Source organism: Taudactylus pleione, unplaced genomic scaffold (assembly GCF_031769625.1).
Source record: "Taudactylus pleione unplaced genomic scaffold, aTauple2 ptg000804l, whole genome shotgun sequence".
NCBI lineage: Eukaryota > Metazoa > Chordata > Amphibia > Anura > Myobatrachidae > Taudactylus > Taudactylus pleione.
In genome coordinates this window covers 150,038-173,043 of record NW_028285206.1, presented here as the reverse complement: position 1 = coordinate 173,043, position 23,006 = coordinate 150,038, and the positions used below count along the sequence as shown (strand labels likewise).

The 23,006-nt window shown below is 44.7% G+C and overlaps 1 protein-coding gene and 1 pseudogene across 1 annotated transcript in view; both read left to right on the top strand.

Annotated features, from left to right (window-relative positions):
* The window catches only part of LOC148474865 (uncharacterized), a 77,235-nt gene that overhangs the window by 46,275 nt on the left and 7,954 nt on the right, over positions 1-23,006 (top strand). The window contains exon 4 of the mRNA XM_088458072.1: positions 4,015-4,298. Within this exon, the coding sequence (XP_088314198.1) occupies positions 4,015-4,298 (284 nt within the window). The remainder of the gene's footprint in view (positions 1-4,014; positions 4,299-23,006) is intronic.
* LOC148474866 (uncharacterized) lies at positions 7,520-9,751 on the top strand (annotated as a pseudogene).

Genomic DNA, 23,006 nt, shown 5'->3' with positions numbered 1-23,006 from the left:
AAGGAAACAGAATGTTTCAAGACTATAAACAAACATATGTAGTGTGGATTAGACAATAGAAAAAGTGTCAATGAAAAACTTTATGTCCCGCTGTGTGATTAATATGAAATTAATAGAATAATTCGTAATAAATTATGGGAGAGACTGCAACTGAGGTTCTATATACTTCTCAATAGTTGCAACATTATTATCATGTGTCAGACTCCCAAATAGACAAATGTTACAAAGTGAATGCCTAAATGTAACTATCTGTGTTCACTGTATTCACAGTATTTTGCAAAAATGATAGTACTGTCTATGATTGATATAGTCTTATCAGAACCCAATCCACTATGTGGATTGTCACACTATGTTGTAGATAATAATAAATAATTGGACACGGAAAGTACGTTGTTAAATAAATCTATTCTAATACAATAAATTCTATTTGGAAAGGAATTGCTCCTCTCGCAAAATATTAGTTAAATAGGTTCTGAATGCTGTTTTATTATAAAGATCCTGTTGGTCTTAAACACCTAATGGTATATGTGTTATTGATCTCGGAGCTTCTTACATAAGACTGCTATCTGATCATCTAAACATATCGGACATACACAGCCACTATATGCAAGGTACAATATGATTATACACTCACAAATATGGGTGATCTACAGGTTAATATTATCTATTTTAGATTTACATATTTTATGGTAGCACATTTTTAATATACATAATTTATATATACCATTTCTTTTTTATGTTACATAATTTATATTAATGCTGGAGATAGTAGAATATACCGGATATACACCTCCAATATGTATAATATATAATATGAATTCACATTCACGTATTTGGGTGATTTTATTGGTTAATATTACCTATTTTACATGTACACATGTTATGGTAGCACATTCATGAGTTCAGTATCCTAGGTCTATATATGACACATTTTTATTTTTTCATGGGGCTATTACACACGATTTCATTTATTCACCCTTCAACCTTTTAGGCACCTATTGATCACCATAAACCCACCTTAGCACTATACACTATGTTGGCACTTTTAATATATACACCCATTTAATTTCACTTATCACTTTGTTTAATTTTTGATGCACATTAAATCATTATATTTTTATTATATATTTTTGTAATTAAATTCTTATGATAACTTTATTTAAGGCACTTAATATGGAACAATATTATTATATTCACTGTTTTCAATCAGGGATCTTGTAATGAATTAAATATTAAGGGTTTTGTACATCTACTTATTATGGGTATGGGTCACTTTAATCATTTAACATTTTTTAATTATATAAGATTATATTTATGAAGCACATTTTTACTTTTGCATGTACGGGATTTGTTTGTTCAGTTTGTTAATGTATTTTATATAAGTAATATGATATATATTATTTATTTCTTTATACATAATTTAAGAATATATATATAAGTATTCATTTGGTATATTCATAAAGGGGAGCAAGAACATATATTTTAAGATTATTATTTATTAATCATTATCTGCCATATTAATTAATAGTTTAGTATCCAGACAGTATCCATATATGACACATTTTGCGGAGAATACCTTTTGGTGCATTTTAAATTTCCTGCACCTATAGTATTCTTACGAATGGTAATTTGAATTGACAAGCAGCAGTACAATGAACTTGACTGAGATCAACATGTGACTGAAATGATGAATTCGGAAATGGATTATTAACGTATATCAGGATACCAAACAGGGCAATCTGGTTAGCCTTGATAAAGCTAATCTCAGCGAAACGCGCGTTTGCAGCAGGTCCCACTGTGTGACCTAATGTTTTTCCATGTAATAGGCATCACATATTTAGTTAATGGTCTATCTGTAAAACTATCATGAAAATGTATGTATGAACACGGAAAGGTGTTGTGAATATCTGACGTGCAGCTATGCAGTGTACTCACGATGCCGAATATTGAGACAGGGACAGCGTCTCATTAAGATTCACTTCCATGTTAATAATCCTGAGTAAATTCACTGCAGCACATAATTAATATATGAATTTTAGAATTAAATTGGGCAGTGTCAGGATATACTTAGAGGACTGTTCTGTGAGACAACGCCAGTAGCATACTTATACCGACGCTATTTACTCCATGGTGCATGTCAAGCACACGGCTTGCTGTCTGCTGAATACGTTTTGAGAGCATTAAAGATATGAAGACGGCATGGTGTTACTAGTACCTAATATATACAGCCGCTCAGTATCTCAACAGCACAGACCCATATGACAGGGACAGCGCGTGACTGCGATTTATTCAAGTGAAGTCTACCCTAAGGATTCTACTACATATGATAAAAAACATATGAAACCTACAGCTGTATATCTGATATACTTAATATGCAGCATTAGGGTGTCTTTATAAGAGTTGATGAATGAGACAATGTCAGCGGTATACTAACATTGATTAATATCCTTACACCTTTGATTAACCCAGTTAAGACCATACTACATGGAGTACGGTTGCTGTTAGTATGTATTGTATATGTACAATCACAGAGTGGTATACTAGTCACACCGGACACTTAGCGGCTCTGCGGTTGGACAGTGTTGTATGAATCGGGCAGGGACACAATTATATTAACATCAATTCCTGTCCTATTACTGTCCATGTAATTTAGATGATCAGATAGCAGTCTTATGTAAGAAACTCTGAGATCAATAACACATATACCATTAGGTGTTTAAGACCAACAGGATCTTTATAATAAAACAGCATTCAGAACCCATTTAACTAATATTTTGCGAGAGGAGCAATTCCTTTCCAATTCGAATTTATTGTATTAGAATAGATTTATTTAACAACTTACTTTCCATATCCAATTATTTATTATTATCTACAACATATTGTGACAATCCACATCATAGCTCTTGTAGTGGATTGGGTTCTGATAAGACTATATCAATCATAGACAGTACTATAATTTTTTACAAAATACTGTGAATACAGTCAACACAGATAGTTACATTTAGGGATTCACTTTGTAACATTTATCTATTGGGAGTCTGACACATGATAATAATGTTGCAACTATTGAGAAGTATATGGAACCTCAGTTGCAGTCTCTCCCATAATCTATTACGAATTATTCTATTAATTTCATATTAATCACACAGCGGGACAGAGTTTTTTTATTGACACTTTTTCTATTGTCTAGTCCACACTATATATGTTTGTTTATAGTCTTGAAACATTCTGTTTCCTTTTAATATTTCGCTGTTCATTTCTGTGTAATATATGTTTATTGTAAGATGAATTAAAAGTTATGTTTTAATAAATTTTTGTGCGTCTGGAATAAGACATTTTCTTTTTTCTGTATATTCTGATGGGCCTCTCATTGTCATCAGGCTGTACCCCCTACATTAATAAAATATAATTATTTAGATTTCTTGATAATTTGAAGTATATGGGGTTTATCTAAAATCTGTGCATTACAATCATTAACTAGTGCAGGAATCTTCCCTTTTTCTTTTTGTGAATATAGGCTCTTTCCAAGGATCAGTATATCAAAGTGACCTGCATTGATTACTGTATCTGCATCCTATTCATTGTCTAACATGCTGATATTATACTATTATACTATTTATTCTCAAATAATGTACTCCAGGGCCTGAATCTGGTATGGTATGTAAACCTTATGGGTACATATCCGATGGTGAGGCACCAGCAGAACAGGTCCTGCAGTGCCAGTTGATCGACAGGCAGAGGCATTTAAGGGGCGGTGCGGGAACAGCTGGCGTTCATGGAAACGTGGGCGTGTCCCGTTTTCTGTGAGTGACAAGGCCAGGGGCTACGTCCACAGATGCAGTTTCCTGGCATCGCAAGCCAGCCAGCCTGAGTAAGCTGAGGCTTACTCAGCTGACTGGTGGCCTTGCGCCATCTACCATCGTGACCGACGGTCGTGATGGTTATTCCAGCCTGCGACTTGCATGTAGCTTTGCAATTCTTTCCAGTACTGAATCATCCCCTATGTTCATTTAGGATAAAAACCTAACTGATATGAAGACAGACGATTTAGAAGACAAGATGTATGTGACTGATATAAAGTCAGAAGATACAGAAGGAGAAAATAAGACGTATGTGACTGATATGAAGGCAGAAGATATAAAGGGAGAAGAGACGTATGTGACTGATCTGAAGGCAGAAGATATAGAGGGAGAAGAAGAGACGTATGTGTCTGATATGAAGGAAGAGGATATAGAGGGAGAAGAAGAGACGTATGTGACTGATAAGAAGGAAGAGGATACAGAGGGAGAAGAAGAGAGGTATGTGACTGATATGAAGGCAGAAGATATAGAGGGAGAAGAAGAGACGTATGTGACTGATAATAAGGCAGAAGATATAGATGGAGAAGACACGTATGTGACTGATAATAAGGCAGAAGATATAGAGGGAGAAGAGACGTATGTGACTGATATGAAGGCAGAAGATATAGAGGGAGAAGAAGAGACGTATGTGACTGATATGAAGGCAGAAGATATAGAGGGAGAAGAAGAGACGTATGTGACTGATGTGAAGGCAGAAGATATAGAGGGAGAAGAGACTTATGTGACTGATATGAGGGCAGAAGATATAGAGGGAGAAGAGACGTATATGAGGAGTGATCAGCAGTGTAAGGAGGAAATCCCTACAGATATCAGCACAGGTGAGTAATAAACACTTAATAAAGAGTTGCATATTCTTCTTGCTTAGTAACTACAATAATATCATTCTCCACCCTCCATTGTCAGTGAGCAGTTTGTAGATTAGATGGAATATAGTCCAAGTCCTCAATGGATGTAATAGTTATCTATATATAGTATAAATATGTGAATCCTCACCAGTTCTCAGAGGTTAATTAGTAGATTGCATGATTCATACTGACGCGTTTCTCCAGTACCGGTGCAGTTTCATCTGAAGAATAGTTTGTGAGGGTAAAAAAGTACATTTAAATGTCCCCATAAACCAATGAATTAGTGTAATTTATTTTATAGATACAAAATGTCTTCATACACCTACAGTAGCCTCAATATGTCCTACGGTGCTAGATGCATGGTGTGCCAGACCACCCGAGACAGCTACTTCCATTCCCAGTACGTACCACTACACCATCACATTAAATGGTATCTTCCACAAATTATATACTATATGTAGACCGATATCTCTGCAATCCGTTATAATTCGCAGTGAAGATGGCAGCACTTTGCGATTCAAGAGACTTTGAATGAGGCTTGATAGTAGGTGTCAGAGAGATGGGTCACTACATCTCCAAACTCAACCCGAAATTCGGATTTTCATATGCAACAATTTCAAGGCTGTAACGCAAGCACAACCTCAGGGATGATCTCCAGGGTGCCCCACCTCTGTGGCCTACAAAGAAACTCTGGATGAATTTGGACAGCACCATCTGGCATGCCTTGTGACAACCGACCTGCATGTGGCATTGCCGCACACAGCAGCAAAATGCAATGCTGGGGCCACAAGTAACATCAGCGTTCAAACAGTGCAATGTTCCTTTTCTTCTATGGGGTACAGGAGATGACTTCCCATTCGCATCCCATTGCTGCCGCCACAGCATTGCCTGGGTTCGTGAACACCACAAGATAAATAATTAGGATCTCAATAAGAGACAGCTGGAAGACACACACTGGTGTGGAATAGACTACAGTCCAGAAGAGAATCCCCAGTGGTAGTTAGTGGACCCAGCAGAGTATCCTCAGGAGGAACTATAAGACCCAGCAGAGTATGCCCAGCAGGTGCTAGAAGTCCCAGCAGAGTATGCCCAGCAGGTGCTAGAAGTCCCAGCAGAGTATGCCCAGCAGGTGCTAGAAGTCCCAGCAGAGTATGCCCAGCAGGTGCTAGAAGTCCCAGCAGAGTATGCCCAGCAGGTGCTAGAAGTCCCAGCAGAGTATGCCCAGCAGGTGCTAGAAGTCCCAGCAGAGTATGCCCAGCAGGTGCTAGAAGTCCCAGCAGAGTATGCCCAGCAGGTGCTAGAAGTCCCAGCAGAGTATGCCCAGCAGGTGCTAGAAGGCCCAGCAGAGTATGCCCAGGAGGTGCTAGATGATCCAGCAGAGTATCCCTCGGGAGGCGCTAGAAGTCCCAGCAGAGTATGCCCTGGAGGTGCTAGAAGTCCCAGCAGAGTATCCCTCAGGAGGCGCTAGAAGTCCCAGCAGAGTATCCCCCGGGAAGCGCTAGAGTATCCACACTAGCTAGGGACCGCAGTACTAGACTTGCAGCCCAGCTGTCAAGCACAAGTGCTGACAAGGGATCTAACTCTGTGCTGTAGGAGAGAGGGATAATAAGTAGGGTGCTCAATCAAGGAAAAGAAACACACCCCCTAAGGTTATTTTTTACAGGGTCCGCCAAGATGGAGACCTCTAGGGGCCAAAAAGGAGGAAGTGCCATCATGACGGCAGCGCCCAGCAAAACTTTGCAGGAGCAGATGCTGGCTAGCGTATGCTGGAAGGAAAACAATGAGAGACCCAGGGAATGTGGGCCAGGCCCTCCACACCCCAAGGCAGGTGGCAGCCCCCATCGGTAAAGGATCCTGAACACCCTAAAAAGGCTTTTTAGGGAACTTTTTATTAAATCTTTTTAGTAAACGAGGTGTTTTAGTTTATACAACGTTCATCAGGGTCAGCAAATATACACAAATCGTACTTAGCTTATATATGGGAAGTACACACCTGTGCTCTGCACGCTCCCAAAGTGTGCGCTGCCAGCTGGGATGTTACCGGATAGTGACACACATCATCATGCTACCCAAAATCCCTGCTAGTATCCTAGCAACCATAGTGAACATAGACAACCATCACTAAACTGCTTAAACAGTAGAAATACTAAATAACACATACATTGCAGTAAAACACATCAATGTATTCTAGTGTGTAGGGAAAATTGCCCTACCTCTTTATTGCTGCAGTTCTGTCAAACAGTCCTTGTTGGCGTGCCAGCTCCCACTTGATTCGGCTTGTTTTTTGCCCGAAAATTTGTCTGTTCGCGAGAAAACGCATGTGACAAACCTCATCACGAGACTGCACTGGTTAATTTGATTTACAACACTTGTACATCTGTGTACAACTGAGTCTGCGATATAAGGATCCATTATGCACAGAGGAGGGATTACAGCTTTATTGTAATCATTAAAGTCTTTATTAGAAAATTATATTTACTGGGATCATTCATATATTTATTTTATTCCCAGCAGATGGATGTAACAGCAGGAATATCTCAAAGGAAAATCAAATTTTTTCATCAGATTATGAAATAGAAGATAATGACATTAAACAAGATTCTCCAGGAGAAAACCCCGTTACCCCAATTACACATCCAGTACCTCACAGTGCAAATGTATCTCCAGATCCTGCTTATAATGAGGAATGTTCTCCTGGTACATCTATTACAGCTCTTAGAGTAGATAAAGTATTTCCCTCTTCTATATATGCCAAATGTCTTACACAGAACACAAAGCCATCTAAGGCAGGCAAGAGGCCATTTCCATGTTCTGAGTGTAGGAAATGTTTTACATACAAATCACAGCTTGCTATCCACCTGAGAAGTCACACAGGTGAGAAACCATTTCCATGTTCTGAGTGTGGGAAATGTTTTACCCACAAATCACAATTTGTTTTACATCTGAAAAATCACACAGGTGAGAGACCATTTCCATGCTCTGAGTGTAGAAAATGTTTTACACGTAAATCACAGCTTGTTGCACATCAGCGAAGTCACACAGGTGAGAGGCCATTTCTATGTTCTGAGTGTGGGAAATGTTTCACATACAAATCACATCTTGTAACACATCAGAGACGTCACACAGGTGAGAAACCATTTTCCTGCTCTGAGTGTGGGAAATTTTTTACACGGAAATCAGTTCTTGATTTACATCAGAGACGTCACACAGGTGAGAAACCATTTCCTTGTTCTCAGTGTGGAAAATGTTTTAGAGACAAATCACAGCTTGGTAGACATCAGAAATGTCACACAAGTGAAAAGCCATTTCCATGTTCTGATTGTGGGAAATGTTTTACACAGAAATCAGCTCTTGTTACACATAAGAGACGTCACACAGGTGCAAAACCATTTCCATGTTCTGAGTGTGGGAAATGTTTTACACAGATTTCAGGTCTTCTTACACATGAGAGAAGTCACACAGGTGCGAAGCCATTTCCATGTACTGAGTGTGGGAAATGTTTTGCACAGAAATCACATCTTGTTAGACATCAGAGAACTCACACAGGTGAGAAACCATTTTCCTGCTCTGAGTGTGGGAAATGTTTTACACTGAAAATAGCGCTTGTTGCACATCAGACACTTCACACTGGTGAGGAACTTTATCCATGTTCTGAGTGTGGGAAATGTTTACAAGACAAATCACAGCTTCTTAGACATCTGAGAAGTCACACAGGTGAGAAACCATTTCCATGTTCTGAGTGTAGGAAAAGTTTTGCACTGAAATCAACACTCGATCGACATCAGAGTATACATACAGGTGAGAAACCATTTCCATGTTCTGAGTGTGGGAAATGTTTTACACGGCAATCATATCTTGTGATACATCAGAGAATTCACACAGGAGAGAAGCCATTTTCCTGCTTGGAGTGTGGGAAATGTTTTACACAGAAATCTTTTCTTGTCACACATGAAAGAAGTCACACAGGGGAGAAGCCATTTTCCTGCTCGGAGTGTGGGAAATGTTTTACACAGAAATCAAATCTTGTTAAACATCAAAGACATCACACACATTAGCTATACTGTCCCGAGTGTAAGAAATGACAAAATTTAGATCTCGTTAAGCCATTCCATATTTACACTGGCAAAACTGTGCGTGTTTACAAGTGGAAATTATTGCTACGAACAAAACCATCTCATATCCCCTGACCCGTGTGCTTTATTGTCACCTGATACAGTATTTATGTATTGTTGAATGGTCATAGCTTGTCTTACTGTCCTCATTCAGTTATTGTGTTCCGCTTTAATTTTTTTTTTTTGTAAGGAAAGTGACTCTACAGCGTGTATCCCAGATTTTGGAATCTGATCACCTGAATGGTATAAAAGGGTGTATTAAGACATGAGGAACAGTGGCCATGCTCAGTCCTGTCCTGTCATCTAATAATAGACCATAATGTCTGAGACCTGACAAGTTCCTGCCACCCACCTCCTCCCCTCTATTATATGCTGCAGGGAGGCCAGGTGCCCAGAGCAATGGAAGTGTATATATATCCTAATATTGGAATTATTTGTTAGAGAAAGAAATAACAGCTGTCACACACCAGCAGGACACAACAACACAGTGAGGACTGTCCTATATGTAGTGTCCCCAGTATGTGTATATTTCTGTGTTTGTATATATACTATTCTCTCTCAACTCCTTCCCGAGCTTAGAGAATGAGGCTATAAAGCTCTATCTATAAAATGTAATATTGTGCAGTATATATGTTACATTGTAATTGTAGTTTTATTTCTCTGGTTTTCCATGTACAAAATGTCAGACAAGCATCTGCTTTCCAGTGTTGGGGTTCGAGGGAATGAATGTTTGTCATGTGCTAATTAACTAAGCGAATTATCATAAAAAACTGCTATTTCTTTTATTTAATATATCTGTGTTTGAGTTTTAGTGAATAGACCAATATACCTAACACATAAATTGTGTACGCAACAGGCTTTATACAACCAATTTTTTTTTTACTGTTTATTTTGTGTTATACCTCATGTACTTTAAAAATAAACCCGAACTTAAAGGGCCACTAACATCATGTGTGGACTAATGTCATGGAATAATTGGACTACAAATCTCTCACAGTCCAGCAATGACTTTCTGATAAAAGTCTCAGTTGGAGGTGAAATACGTCAGTTACTGTTTAACAGATCATGTTACAACCTGCTTGCACTGTGTCCCTGATGGATCCATGAATATTGTGGTATATCGATCTCTTGAGATACATCTGAGTGCTGTGTGTGACTACCAGCTTCATTCTAAAACGATAACAGCGTATACACTAGAAGTGGGCACCGTATTCACCAGGACTTTGCAGAATAAGGAGACACCTGCGAATACACTTGTGCAGCTAAATCTCTGCAAGTGTAAAGCTGGGTACACACTTAACATATAGCTGCAGATCAAGTGATCTGTAGATGATGGTTGTTCATACACACACTGAACAACTGTTTTCCATCTGTCTGGGTCCCACTGGCCGGGGGTTGCGCCACGACCCCCTCCCCATGGCATCTGCTGCAAGTGTAAGGGTGGTCGGTAGATCGCCCGAGCACACAGCATGATGCATAGATATATATCTGCAGATATCTGCCATCAGCTGTGCAGCATAGCTGATGTGATATGTCTGTAAACGATGCCGTTCAGACATCGCTGAAACACACTGGCCGACGGGCATACTATATTGAGCAGTGGTCGTGTTATTTTTTTTTTTAGTTTAGGGGTCTCCGTTTGGGCTAAGCTCTTGAACCACTAGACTAATTGTGATCGGGCTTTCACTATTCTATACAGCGTTGGTTTAGGTGTATGAACCATTCATCTGTGACAAAAGGGAGCCGAGCAGTGACGGTTTTACTGATGAAGCAAGTCACAGGAAATACTGTTGTGCTGTGTGAGTGTCTGCTGCAGGGGCGAGGGCTGCGCTCTGATCGGCTCTCTGAGACAGTGAGAGCCATTTAGAGATAGCAATGTTTCCTGTTGCTTAGCAGCAGTCTAGAGAGGGGAGGGTGAGCAGGGACACGTCTGAGGCAGACAGAGTGAGAGCCACCAGCGAACCCATTAAGATGCCCAGATGCAGACTCAGTAGCCACAAATTAGCCAGGGGAGGCATAGCTATCAGGATTTAAAAAGACCAACCATCAGAACACCATCAAATGATTTCCATTTGATAGTGGCAAACATTGGACCACTACCATCAAATGATAAAAACACTAGCATCGGCACAAAGACATTGGTTAGTAAACATCGGATTTCAATGTCCATCCCTACACAGAACCTGAGGGTGGACTCCAGCCACCAATACTCCACTGAAGTGCTCCCTCTCCATCATGATGTTCCCACTCAGCCACACGCCCTCGGTGAACAGGAGTCACCTCCCATTGTAGTCAGCACTGTTCTCGGCCAGGGGCACCACGATGAGGAAGCTCAGCAGGAAGATCAGGAAATAAAGGGTACATTGTGCAAAGAGGACATTGCTCATCACCATGTTCATCAGCCAAGGAGGGGCACACATGGAGGCTGTGGAAATATGCACAGGTGCCCCAGCCCTGTGGACATGCTGATAATCTTTTTGGTAGCTGTAATACAAATCTCACATCCATAATCCTGCCAATCCCAGCACATCCCAGTGTCCAGGCACCAGCCAGCTGCAGTGCAAGGAGGGGGAGGGTGACACTGGTGAGATGCAGGGGGCTGTGGTAAGGTCCAGTTGCAGGAGAAGCAGGGCCCTGTGGTGAAATATAGGATGTTGTGGTGAAATGCAGAAGTGAGAAGCAGGAGGCTGTTGTGAGATGCTGGGGGCAGGAGTGAGAAGCAGGAGGCTGCTGTGAGATGCAGGGGCCAGTAGTAAGAAGCAGGAGGCTGTGGTGAGATGGAGGGGGCAGGAGTGAGAAGCAGGAGACTGGTGAGATGCAGGGGCCAGGAGTGAGAAGCAGGAGGCTGAGGTGAGATACAGGTGGCAGAAGGGAGAAGCAGGAGGCTGTTGTGAGATGCAGGGGGCAGGAGTGAGATACAGGTGGCAGAAGGGAGAAGCAGGAGGCTGTTGTGAGATGCAGGGGGCAGGAGTGAGATACAGGTGGCAGGTGTGAGAAGCAGGAGGCTGTTGTGAGATGCAGGGGGCAGGAGTGAGAAGCAGAAGGCTGTTGTGAGATGCAGGGGGCAGGAGTGAGAGCTAGAGGCTGTGGTGAGATGCAGGGGGCAGAAGTGAGAAGCAGGAGGCTGTGGTGAGATGCAGGGGGCAGAAGTGAGAAGCAGGAGGCTGTGGTGAGATGCAGGGGGCAGAAGTGAGAAGCAGGAGGCTGTGGTGAGATGCAGGGGGCAGGAGTGAGAAGCAGGAGGCTGTGGTGAGATGCAGGGGGCAGGAGTGAGAAGCAGGAGGCTGTTGCGAGATGCAGGGGGTAGGATAGAGAAGCAGGAGACTAGTGAGATGCAGATGGCAGAAGTGAGAAGCAGGAGGCTGTAGTGAGAGCTAGAGGCTGTGGTGGGATGCAGGGGGCAGAAGTGAGAAGCAGGAGGCTGTTGTGAGATGCAGGGGACACGAGTGAGAAGCAGGAGGCTGTTGTGAGATGCAGGGGGCAGAAGTGAGAAGCAGGAGACTGTAGTGAGATGCAGATGGCAGAAGTGAGAAGCAGGAGGCTGTAGTGAGATGCAGGGGGCAGGAGTGAGAGCTAGAGGCTGTGGTGGGATGCAGGGGCAGAAGTGAGAAGTAGGAGGCTGTTGTGAGATGCAGGGGACACGAGTGAGAAGCAGGAGGCTGTGGTGAGATGCAGGAGTGAGAAGCAGGAGGCTGTTGTGAGATGCAGGGGGCAGAAGTGAGAAGCAGGAGGCTGTGGTGAGATGCAGGGGGCAGAAGTGAGAAGCAGGAGGCTGTGGTGAGATGCAGGGGGCAGAAGTGAGAAGCAGGAGGCTGTTAGATGCAGGGGGCAGGAGTGAGAAGCAGAAGGCTGTTGCGAGATGCAGGGGGCAGGAGTGAGAGCTAGAGGCTGTGGTGAGATGCAGGGGGCAGAAGTGAGAAGCAGGAGGCTGTGGTGAGATGCAGGGGGCAGGAGTGAGAAGCAGGAGGCTGTGGTGAGATGCAGGGGGCAGAAGTGAGAAGCAGGAGGCTGTGGTGAGATGCAGGGGGCAGGAGTGAGAAGCAGGAGGCTGTTGTGAGATGCAGGGGGCAGAAGTGAGAAGCCTGAGGCTGTGGTGAGATGCAGGGGGCAGAAATGAGAAGCAGGAGGCTGTGGTGAGATGCAGGGGGCAGAAGTGAGAAGCAGGAGACTGTAGTGAGATGCAGATGGCAGAAGTGAGAAGCAGGAGGCTGTAGTGAGATGCAGGGGGCAGGAGTGAGAGCTAGAGGCTGTGGTGGGATGCAGGGGCAGAAGTGAGAAGCAGGAGGCTGTTGTGAGATGCAGGGGACACGAGTGAGAAGCAGGAGGCTGTTGTGAGATGCAGGAGTGAGAAGCAGGAGGCTGTTGTGAGATGCAGGGGGCAGAAGTGAGAAGCAGGAGGCTGTGGTGAGATGCAGGGGGCAGAAGTGAGAAGCAGGAGGCTGTGGTGAGATGCAGGGGGCAGAAGTGAGAAGCAGGAGGCTGTGGTGAGATGCAGGGGGCAGGAGTGAGAAGCAGGAGGCTGTGGTGAGATGCAGTGGGCAGGAGTGAGAAGCAGGAGGCTGTTGTGAGATGCAGGGGCAGGAGTGAGAAGGAGGCTGTAGTGAGAAGCAGGAGGCTGTAGTGAGATGCAGGGGGCAGGAGTAAGAAGCAGGAGGCTGTTGTGAGATGCAGGAGGCTGTGGTGAGCAGGAGGCTGTGGTGAGATGCAGGAGTGAGAAGCAGGAGGCTGTTGTGAGATGCAGGGGGCAGAAGTGAGAAGCAGGAGGCTGTGGTGAGATACAGGGGGCAGAAGTGAGAAGCAGGAGGCTGTTGTGAGATGCAGGGGGCAGGAGTGAGAAGCAGGAGGCTGTGGTGAGATGCAGGAGTGAGAAGCAGGAGGCTGTGGTGAGATGCAGGAGTGAGAAGCAGGAGGCTGTTGTGAGATGCAGGGGGCAGTAGTGAGAAGCAGGAGGCTGTGGTGAGATGCAGGGGGCAGAAGTGAGAAGCAGGAGGCTGTTGTGAGATGCAGGGGGCTGGAGTGAGAAGCAGGAGGCTGTTGTGAGATGCAGGGGGCAGGAGTGAGAAGGAGGCTGTAGTGAGATGCAGGGGGCAGGAGTAAGAAGCAGGAGGCTGTTGTGAGATGCAGGAGGCTGTGGTGAGAAGCAGGAGGCTGTGGTGAGATGCAGGAGGCTGTGGTGAGATGTAGGGGGCAGGAGTGAGAAGCATGAGGCTGTTGTGAGATGCAGGGGGCAGGAGTGAGAAGCAGGAGGCTGTGGTGAGATGCAGGGGGCAGAAGTGAGAAGCAGGAGGCTGTGGTGAGATGCAGGGGGCAGAAGTGAAAAGCAGGAGGCTGGTGAGATGCAGGGGGCAGAAGTGAAAAGCAGGAGGCTGTGGTGAGATGCAGGGGGCAGAAGTGAGAAGCAGGAGGCTGTAGTGAGATGCAGATGGCAGGTGAGAAGCAGGAGGCTGTAGTGAGATGCAGGGGACAGGAGTGAGAAGCAGGAGGCTGTTGTGAGATGCAGGAGGCTGTGGTGAGATGCTGGGGGCAGAAGTGAGAAGCAGGAGGCTGTGGTGAGATGCAGGGGGCAGAAGTGAGAAGCAGGAGGCTGTTGTGAGATGCAGGGGGCAGGAGTGAGAAGGAGGCTGTAGTGAGATGCAGGGGGCAGGAGTATGAAGCAGGAGGCTGTGGTGAGATGCAGGGGGCAGGAGTGAGAAGCAGGAGGCTGTTGTGAGATGCAGGGGCAGGAGTGAGAAGCAGGAGGCTGTGGTGAGATGCAGGGGGCAGAAGTGAGAAGCAGGAGGCTGTGGTGAGATGCAGGGGGCAGGAGTGAGAAGCAGGAGGCTGTTGTGAGATGCATGGGGCAGGAGTGAGAAGCAGGAGGCTATTGTGAGATGCAGGGAGCAGGAGTGAGAAGCGGGAGGCTGTGGTGAGATGCAGGGGGCAGGAGTGAGAAGCAGGAGGCTGTGGTGGGTTGCAGGGGGCAGGAGTGAGAAGCAGGAGGCTGTGGTGGGATGCAGGGGGCAGGAGCCAGAAGCAGGAGGCTGTGGTGAGATGCAGGGGGCAAGAGTGAGAAGCAGGAGGCAGTTGTGTGATACAGGTGGCAGGAGCGATATGCAGGAGGTTGTTATATGATGCCGGGGGCCGTGGCAAGATGAAATTGCTCCAGTGCAATGTGTGCCACCACTAGTTGTGTAAAATTTGCTTGAAGTGGACCCGTACCATAAATTAAAAAAATTCGAGTTTATCTGATATCTTGAAAAACTTCACAAGTTGTCCCAGCAAGCGGAGTCTGTCTTTTAATTATGACTCCATAATACATAAAGAACATACAGATGTACTGTACCGTTAAAGACATAATAATGATCATACAATGTATATGAATAATAAAGTTTATCTTGAGACAGCCAACTACTATCTATACCTTATGGATTGCTAACTGTAAAGAGCAGGACCCTATTCTATTTCCTGCTTTTAATTTCCGGACCTAACACCGAACCTTTGGGCTTGCCCGTCCTTTTGTGGCTATATTGACTGCATACACTGAAATGTTTACTTGTATTCTATGCTCTACAATGTTTTGTACTGTTAGTCTTTTGCACTATTTTTGTAATTATGTGTGCAGTGTTTTATGTTAATATACATTGTAGGTTACCTTAGGGGTCAGCAGAGGGTTGTGCTGGGGTCAACATAGAGTTATACTGGGTGCTGGAATGCAGTATCTACTCTGTATCTCCTCCAGCTATGCTGGGCCTTCCCTCTGTATACCTGGCTGGGGACACGGATTGTTACTGGTACAGACATTGAGCCATATTGCAGGAGGCATCTGAAGGGAAAAGACGCCTTCAGCCAGCATCTCAGATCTAATTCCTGCATCTAAAGAAGCAGGATCGGAACATCGCAGTCCTTTTGTCTTTGGAGATGTACGCCAGCCATGATACCAAGCTGGGGGAACTCCACACACTGGCTGTGCAGCTGTGACTTACTGTATCCAAGTATCAAATGTATCACACACAATACACACAGACAGGTCATACATGTATCACACAGCACACAGATCATATATGTATATACACAATGTAGTCAGCCAGCCATCGGCATCCCGGCACCAGAATCCTGACCGCCGGCATCCCGAAGGTAAGTATCGGGCGTTAGGGGGAGGGTTTGGGTGTGGGGAGGTTAGGTTTAGGAACTAGGGGGGAGAATAGGTTTAGGCATCAGGGAGGGAGTGTTAGGTTTAGGATTCGGGGAGGGCAAGGTTACGTTTAGGCACCGGGGAGGGAGGGGTAAGGGTTAGTCTTACCTGATTTCTTTATGGGTGCCGGTATTCTGACCAGCGGCTTCCCGACCACCGGGATCTCATACCAAACCCGTAAATACACAGAACAAAGTCATACATGTATAATGCACAGCACATAGGTCATACCTGTGTCACAAAGGTCATACATGTGTAATACATAGTACAAAGTAATAAATGCATAAAACACAGCACACAGGTCATACATGTGTAATAAATAGTACAAAGTAATAAATGTATAAAACACAGCACACATGTCCTACATGTGTAATACATAGTACAAAGTAATAAATGTATAAAACACAGCAAACAGGTCCTATATGTGTAATACATAGCACAAAGTAATGTATAAAACACAGCACACAGGTCATACATGTGTAATACATAGTACGAAGTAATAAATGTATAAAACCGCAAACAGGTCATACATGTGTAATACATAGTACAAAGTAATGTATAAAACACAGCACACAGGTAATACATGTATCACACACAGGTAAAAAGTCATACATGTGATGGAGTAGGCAGCATACTGCCAGAGCTCCTGCATTTATCCTATGAAGTCTCTGGTTCTCCTGGTGGTCTTCAGCTACAACTCTTCCACTGTGTGCAGTTCCTGCGGCCCGAGGGTGCTTTGAGTCACTCCTGGTGCCAAGCCCTGTTATTTATTTACCAGCTGCTGTATGCCCGCGGACAGGTCTGGTTGAGGTCTGCTCTGGGCTCAGCTCCGCATTGACTCTTGGTCCCCGTCTCCTAAGGGGTGTATATGCCTATATCTCCAGTGTTGGAATCTACTCCTGGTGCTGCTGTGTGAGCTGCGTTCCTCTCCAAAAACCACACTGGGGGAATGACGCCATTGTGTCAAGAGCCACCATCTTGTCCCGGTGATTGCTGGTGCTGCTCTCCTGTGGAACCTGCCACCTAACTGTCCTTTGTGCCTTCTAACTTGGGGGTTCTCTACCTGGATGCTTTGGTCTGTTGCTGACCTACCTTACCTGTCTCTCCCTGGGCAAGCTCTGCTGCAGGTGGCGACAGCCATTTTTAAAATGCAAATTGTGTTCCAGCAGGGAAGGTGCTCTCCATTCAGTATCATGATAGGTTACCCATAGTGCAGCTTTTATTTACTGGTTGTCCTGAGCAGGATCCTCGGTGTGACAAGTTTTTCTTCTGCCTCAGCTAGCACATTTCATGGGAGGTTCTCCTTGTCTCTGTTATGGGTAAATCGGGAAAAGTGGCATCCAAACTAGAAAGACTTGGTCGTTCTTCTCAGCCCCCTCCACCAGCGGAACCACCTGCCAACACCCAAGTCTCTCAGTCGCAGTCCTCGGCTGGGGTCACCCCAGGGGACTCTCCTCCTTCTACACAACAGACCTTGCAGGCTATCACACCCTCTGAGCAGCGGGTTACTGATAAGACCAGTCAGTTGCATATCAATATCTCCCTGCTTCATCATGATATTCAGAAGATACGAGAAAGGGTTGGTGAGGCTGAGCATAGAATATCTGATTTAGGGGTCACTACTGCATTTTTGCAGGATAACATTTCTGATCTTTCCTCTCAAATAGCTGCTGTGGCGTCCAAGATTTTTGATATGGAGGTTAGACTTAGACATAGCAAACTTCACTTAGTGGGTTTTCTTGAGCCTGCAGAAGATCCTGCCTGAGAAATTTCTGGAGAACTGGCTTTTTACTAAAGAAGCTTTCACACCTCAGTTTGTGGTGGAACATGCTCATCGCCTTCCCTCCAAGTCTCTGCCGATTGGAGCCCCTTCTAGATCTTTTATTGCTCGTCTCCTCCAATTCAAGGATTGTGATACAGTATTGTGCCCGGCTTGCCATCAAGGTCCTCTCAAGTACAAGAATCATGCTGTTTCAGTCTTTCCAGATTTTGCTCTGGAGGTTCAGAAAACATGGTCACAATTCATGCAGGTCAAAAAGAAGCTCCGGGACAATACAGTATTCTATGCTCTTTCCTGCTTGTCTCCGGGTGGTGCTTGGGGGGTAGGGGAGTGAGACCTTAAGTAGTGTAAATGGGGGGGTTGGGATCCAAGTATACCTAGGTTGTGTTGGTTTATATAGGGTGGGTGGTTACAGGGAGATGTGACTTATGCTGGCCATACACGGTGCGATATAGTAGCCGATCCGATGGATTGGCACGATATAGCTGCTATATCATACCGTGTATGCCCATGATATCATCTTGGGCGCGCTCCCATGGGGTCGTATATTGCATCCCCAGATCTTACGGAAGATTCACTCGATCAGGGGATGCGATGTACGACCCCATATTGCACTATGCAGATGAAGGAGGTGCCGGCATATCGGGTGGTCGTCCACCACTGCGCACCGTGTGTGGGGACAACCCGATATGAGGGGCATCGGATCGGCCGTCATCATACATGGTGTATATCGCACCGTGTATGGGTCACTTTATTGTATATTCTAGTATTTTTGTTTTGATGTGTGGTCATTCCTTCTGTCCCTTCTTAGGTTTCAGGCTCTGGGTACCCGAATGGCGCCTTTGGGTACATGATATATTCTTTTATTGGATGTGGGGTTTGTGTATATCCTGATTGCATATTTTTGCCTTTTAACATATTGTCATGTCAGATGATATGGTCTATACTGCACTTATTTTTTTACCATGTCTGCCGCTATATTTTTTCTTTTTGAATGTTGTATCTTTTAAAAATCAATAAAAATGTACTTAATTAAAAAAAAGTCACATGTACGGTACACACACAGGTCATGTATGAATCACAGACAGGTCACACTCTTATGATTTCAGCATGTGCAAAACCCAAATACAGATTCCAGAAGTAGATGAAGACGCATAAAAGGTTTATTATACAGAGCACATGTGAAGGCAGGGTATGCAGACCCCTTGAAGGCTGGAGAGTGCACAAATGTATTTAAAAACACAGTAATTGGCAGAGAAATCCAGGAACTATATATACCGACGAGACTCAGCAGTAAACCGACAAACAAGTCCCAGTTTACAGCATACTTCATGGACAGGCTGCAGTTGAAGGTACACTGAAGACTCGGCAGTCGGCACAGTGGACACTAAAGACTCAGCAGTCGGCATAGCGGGTACTGGAGGCTTGCCAGTCGGCACAGCAATCACTGAAGACTCGCCAGTCGGCACTAAAGACTCTGCAGTCACAGGACCTCAGTGCTTAGGACCTTAGCAGAGCTGGAAGAACTGGACACTTGAGCTAGTGGGACCTCATGCCAGGAGGTTTGGGCAGACAGAACCCCAGAACAAGGTTATAAATAAATTGTTATACTGTATTCATCTGATCCAAGCATACAGTATATAGTCTATTATTACTAAAACAAGGGCAATAAGCAATCATCTGGAACTTAGTGGTATATTCAATTGGCCGCAAGGTTTTGCGAGGAAAAAACCTCGCGCCCCTCGTGGCCAATTTCGAAAACCCGCGGGTATGCGCGCTCCCGATACCCGCGGGATTCAATTAAAAAAACAGTGGGCGCTGGGTTTTCATCACTGAAAACCACGCGCCGCGTAAATTTATTTTTCTTTTTAAAATAGTCACTTACCTGTCCGGGTCTCCACGGCTCCCGGTGGCCTCCCCTCTCTCTTCTTACTGGAGAGGGGGCAGCTGGGAGTCCCGGGGGCTGATGGGAGGAGCAAGGGCTGCTGGGAGATGTAGTTCTCCCAGCGCCCATTCCGGGGGGCCACAAACACCGCACCGGGTGTCACACACACATTCATACGCACTTACATACAGCACACACACTGACATACTCACCGCTGCTGCAGAAGAGCCAGCTCCCGACGCTGGATGAAGAAGATGAGAAGACAGCGCTGAGGAAGGTGAGTAATTAAGGACTAATTAAGTTAATTGGATACTTCCAATTGCTTAATTAGTCCTTTGAGGAGGGGGGGGGGTTGTCAGAGCAAGTACACGTGATTTTTCCTAAGAACATTGATTTCTGGAAAAATCACGCTTGCTCAGGTGCGCAAAAAAAAACCTCCCGGCGCGTGTTTTTATAAAAAAACACGCACCTAATAGAATAGCAAAAACCCGCACCTGCAGGAAATACCTCGCAGGTGCGGGTTTTTGGCTTTTCTCGCAGCCTATTGAATATGCCCCTTAGTGTCCCAAAAACATCACATCTGAACTTCAGATGTCACAGTAATGCCTGTATAGGCATCAGATGCCTTTGAACCCACAGGCACTATTTAAGAGAGGTTTCATGCATATTTCTATGCATGAAACAAGACTGGGCCTGGGCTATTACATCACCCTGTGGGATGGTGCATAGCAGGACTAGCTGCTGTCCCTGGATATCGGCCACCTGGTGCACAGTAATAAACAGGACTGCAGCAGCTGGGCCTTTATCAGCCACTGCTCCTACAACTACCAGCATAAGAGGCTGGCCAGCGGACTGATGTATGAAGGATCTTGAGCTGGGGGCTAAGCAGACTGGGGAGAACCCCAGGCATAGCCCCCTTGTGACGACATGAGATGAGTGTTAAAAATGTATTTGCAGCATCTCAGTCCCTGCAGCGATTAACTTTTAATCTCATTTGTTCCCCTATCCGTCTGAGTGTATGAGGGTTCATCCACAGGATTTATACTTTTGCAGTAGCAGGTATATTATATAATGTAAGGAAATGTTTTGGTTAATACTTTGTAAGCCTTGATGTTTAGCCTTGTCCATATGCCTGTTTTATTCATAACCAGTAGAGCAATGTAACACCTCACAGAACAAAAGACCCCCTGAGTTAATTTCCACCTCTGCAAAGGACACTCAGGACTTACACCTCCTTCCATTTGCCTGTCTTTGTGCCTCACTGGAGTCTGGCAGACTGTACAGAGCCAACCCAGCAAGTATTCCTCGGGGAAGTAATATCTGGGGGAGGTAGGAGGAAGTTGCAGGATAATGGACCCACATCATCAGGAAACGGTGCAACTCCCCTGGGTGGTCACAATATTGTGGGAAATTAGGTTTCAAAATAGGTCACCGAAGGCAGCTCCAGATGTTAGTCACTGACCTTGGCTAAGGGAATTTCTGTCAAGGTACTTAGTGGAACGCATCGCCAGTCCTGTGTGAACGTGTACATCTGGAAACTCCAGTGGGGAGATCTTCGTTCTCCGGGGTGTATCACTGCTGTGTGAATTGTGGTAGTTTCGACTGTGTTGGAACCCTGAAACGCTTGGATGGACATATACGCTATCACTTCTGTGTGAACTGTGATAGTTTCTACTGTGTGAGACTGGGTGTCTCTAGCTATTTGGTGGAATTGTTCTGGAACTTTATCCCCTACCAGGACTGCATCTGTCTGGACTGCTACCTGCATATTGCCTGTTCGCTGTATTTACCCCTTGCCATTGCATATTACCTATTTCTGTGTGCCGTGAACAATAAATCATCACTTTGCTTTCATCTGCTCGGTGTCTGGGTGATTGAGAGAACCCCGTATCCTCACACCCCTAAACTGGGGTTCCTAACATTTAATGGTGGTGCTGTGACCGCTGGTCATTTTCCTGCTAGGTAACTACCATACTGACTGCACACACTGCTCCATGCTAACATATTACTGTGGATGGAAAAAGCACGAACATAACATGGGAGTGACCAGACTCCAGATGCTACATGCAATGTTTTCCTAACATTTGTGCTCACATGTGAAGGGGAGAGTCATTGTATATATGTAATTTTCACTCCTCTTTGGATAAAAATATTTATCAAAAATGTGAACAGTATTTTTACTCTGCTGAAAAGAAGGTAGAACCAGTGCCAAACTTACTTAGCTGAACAAGTGTATCCGCAGGTGCATCCTTATTCTGCAAAGTCCGGTAAGGTGACCACTTCTAGTGTATATGCTGTTAGCCTGTAAGAATGAAGCTGGTAATCACACACAGCACTCAGATGTGTCTCAAGAGATCAATATACTACAATATTCACCAACCCATTAAGGCAGTGCTTCTCAAACTCAATTCCCACACAAGTCACATTTTCCAGGTCACCCAACAGGTGCACAGGTCGGTGTCTTCATTACTCAGACACATTTTAAAAGATCCAAAGGTGGATATTATTTCACCTGTGATTCTGTGAGATCTGGAAAACATGCACTGTTTGGGGTCCTGAGCACCGATTTTGAGAACCTGTGCATTAGGGAGAAAGTGTAAGTGATTTGTTATATCGATTCTGTAAATCAGTAAGGGCTGACGCATTTTGCCTCCAATGTAGACTTTATCAAAGTCATTGCTGGTGTGTGAAAGCTTTGTAGTGGAAGTGATCCAATTTCTGCATGGCATTAATTAGTCCACACATGATGATGATAGTGGACCCTTTAGTTTGTTTTTAAAAAACAAATATTAGCAGTAAAAAAAAAACCTGGTTGTGTGAAATTAGTTGGGTACACAATTTGTGTGTTAGATATTTTGGTCTATTAAAACTCAAACAGATATATTCAATAAAAAAATAGCAGATGTAATTGGAATCAGTATTATTCACCGGCAGCCGCATGGCCGGCGGTTCAAATCCCGGCAGCCCGACGGAGGAAATCCTGATTGTCCCCACGTAAGTATAAACTAACCTAATTTTACCCCCTAACCCTCCCTTAGGGGTGCCTATCCCTAATCCCCTAAGTGCCTAAACCTAACCCCCCTTCCCCGCCTAAACCTAAGTCCCCCAGGGGGGTGCCTAACCCTCCCTCCCCCTAGCCGAACCCTAATTCCCCCCCGGGAGCCCTAAACTTAACCCTCCCGCGCCCGGTGCCCTGCATCCCTTTGATTGGGAATGACAGGTGTCTAGATTTAGACGCCTGTCTTTTAACCCTCGCAGGGATTTAGTAGTCTAGAAGCTGCCGGTCGGCATTCTGTCCGCCGGCTTCATAAACGTATACCGATTTAATACTTTGCTTAGTTAATTAGCACATG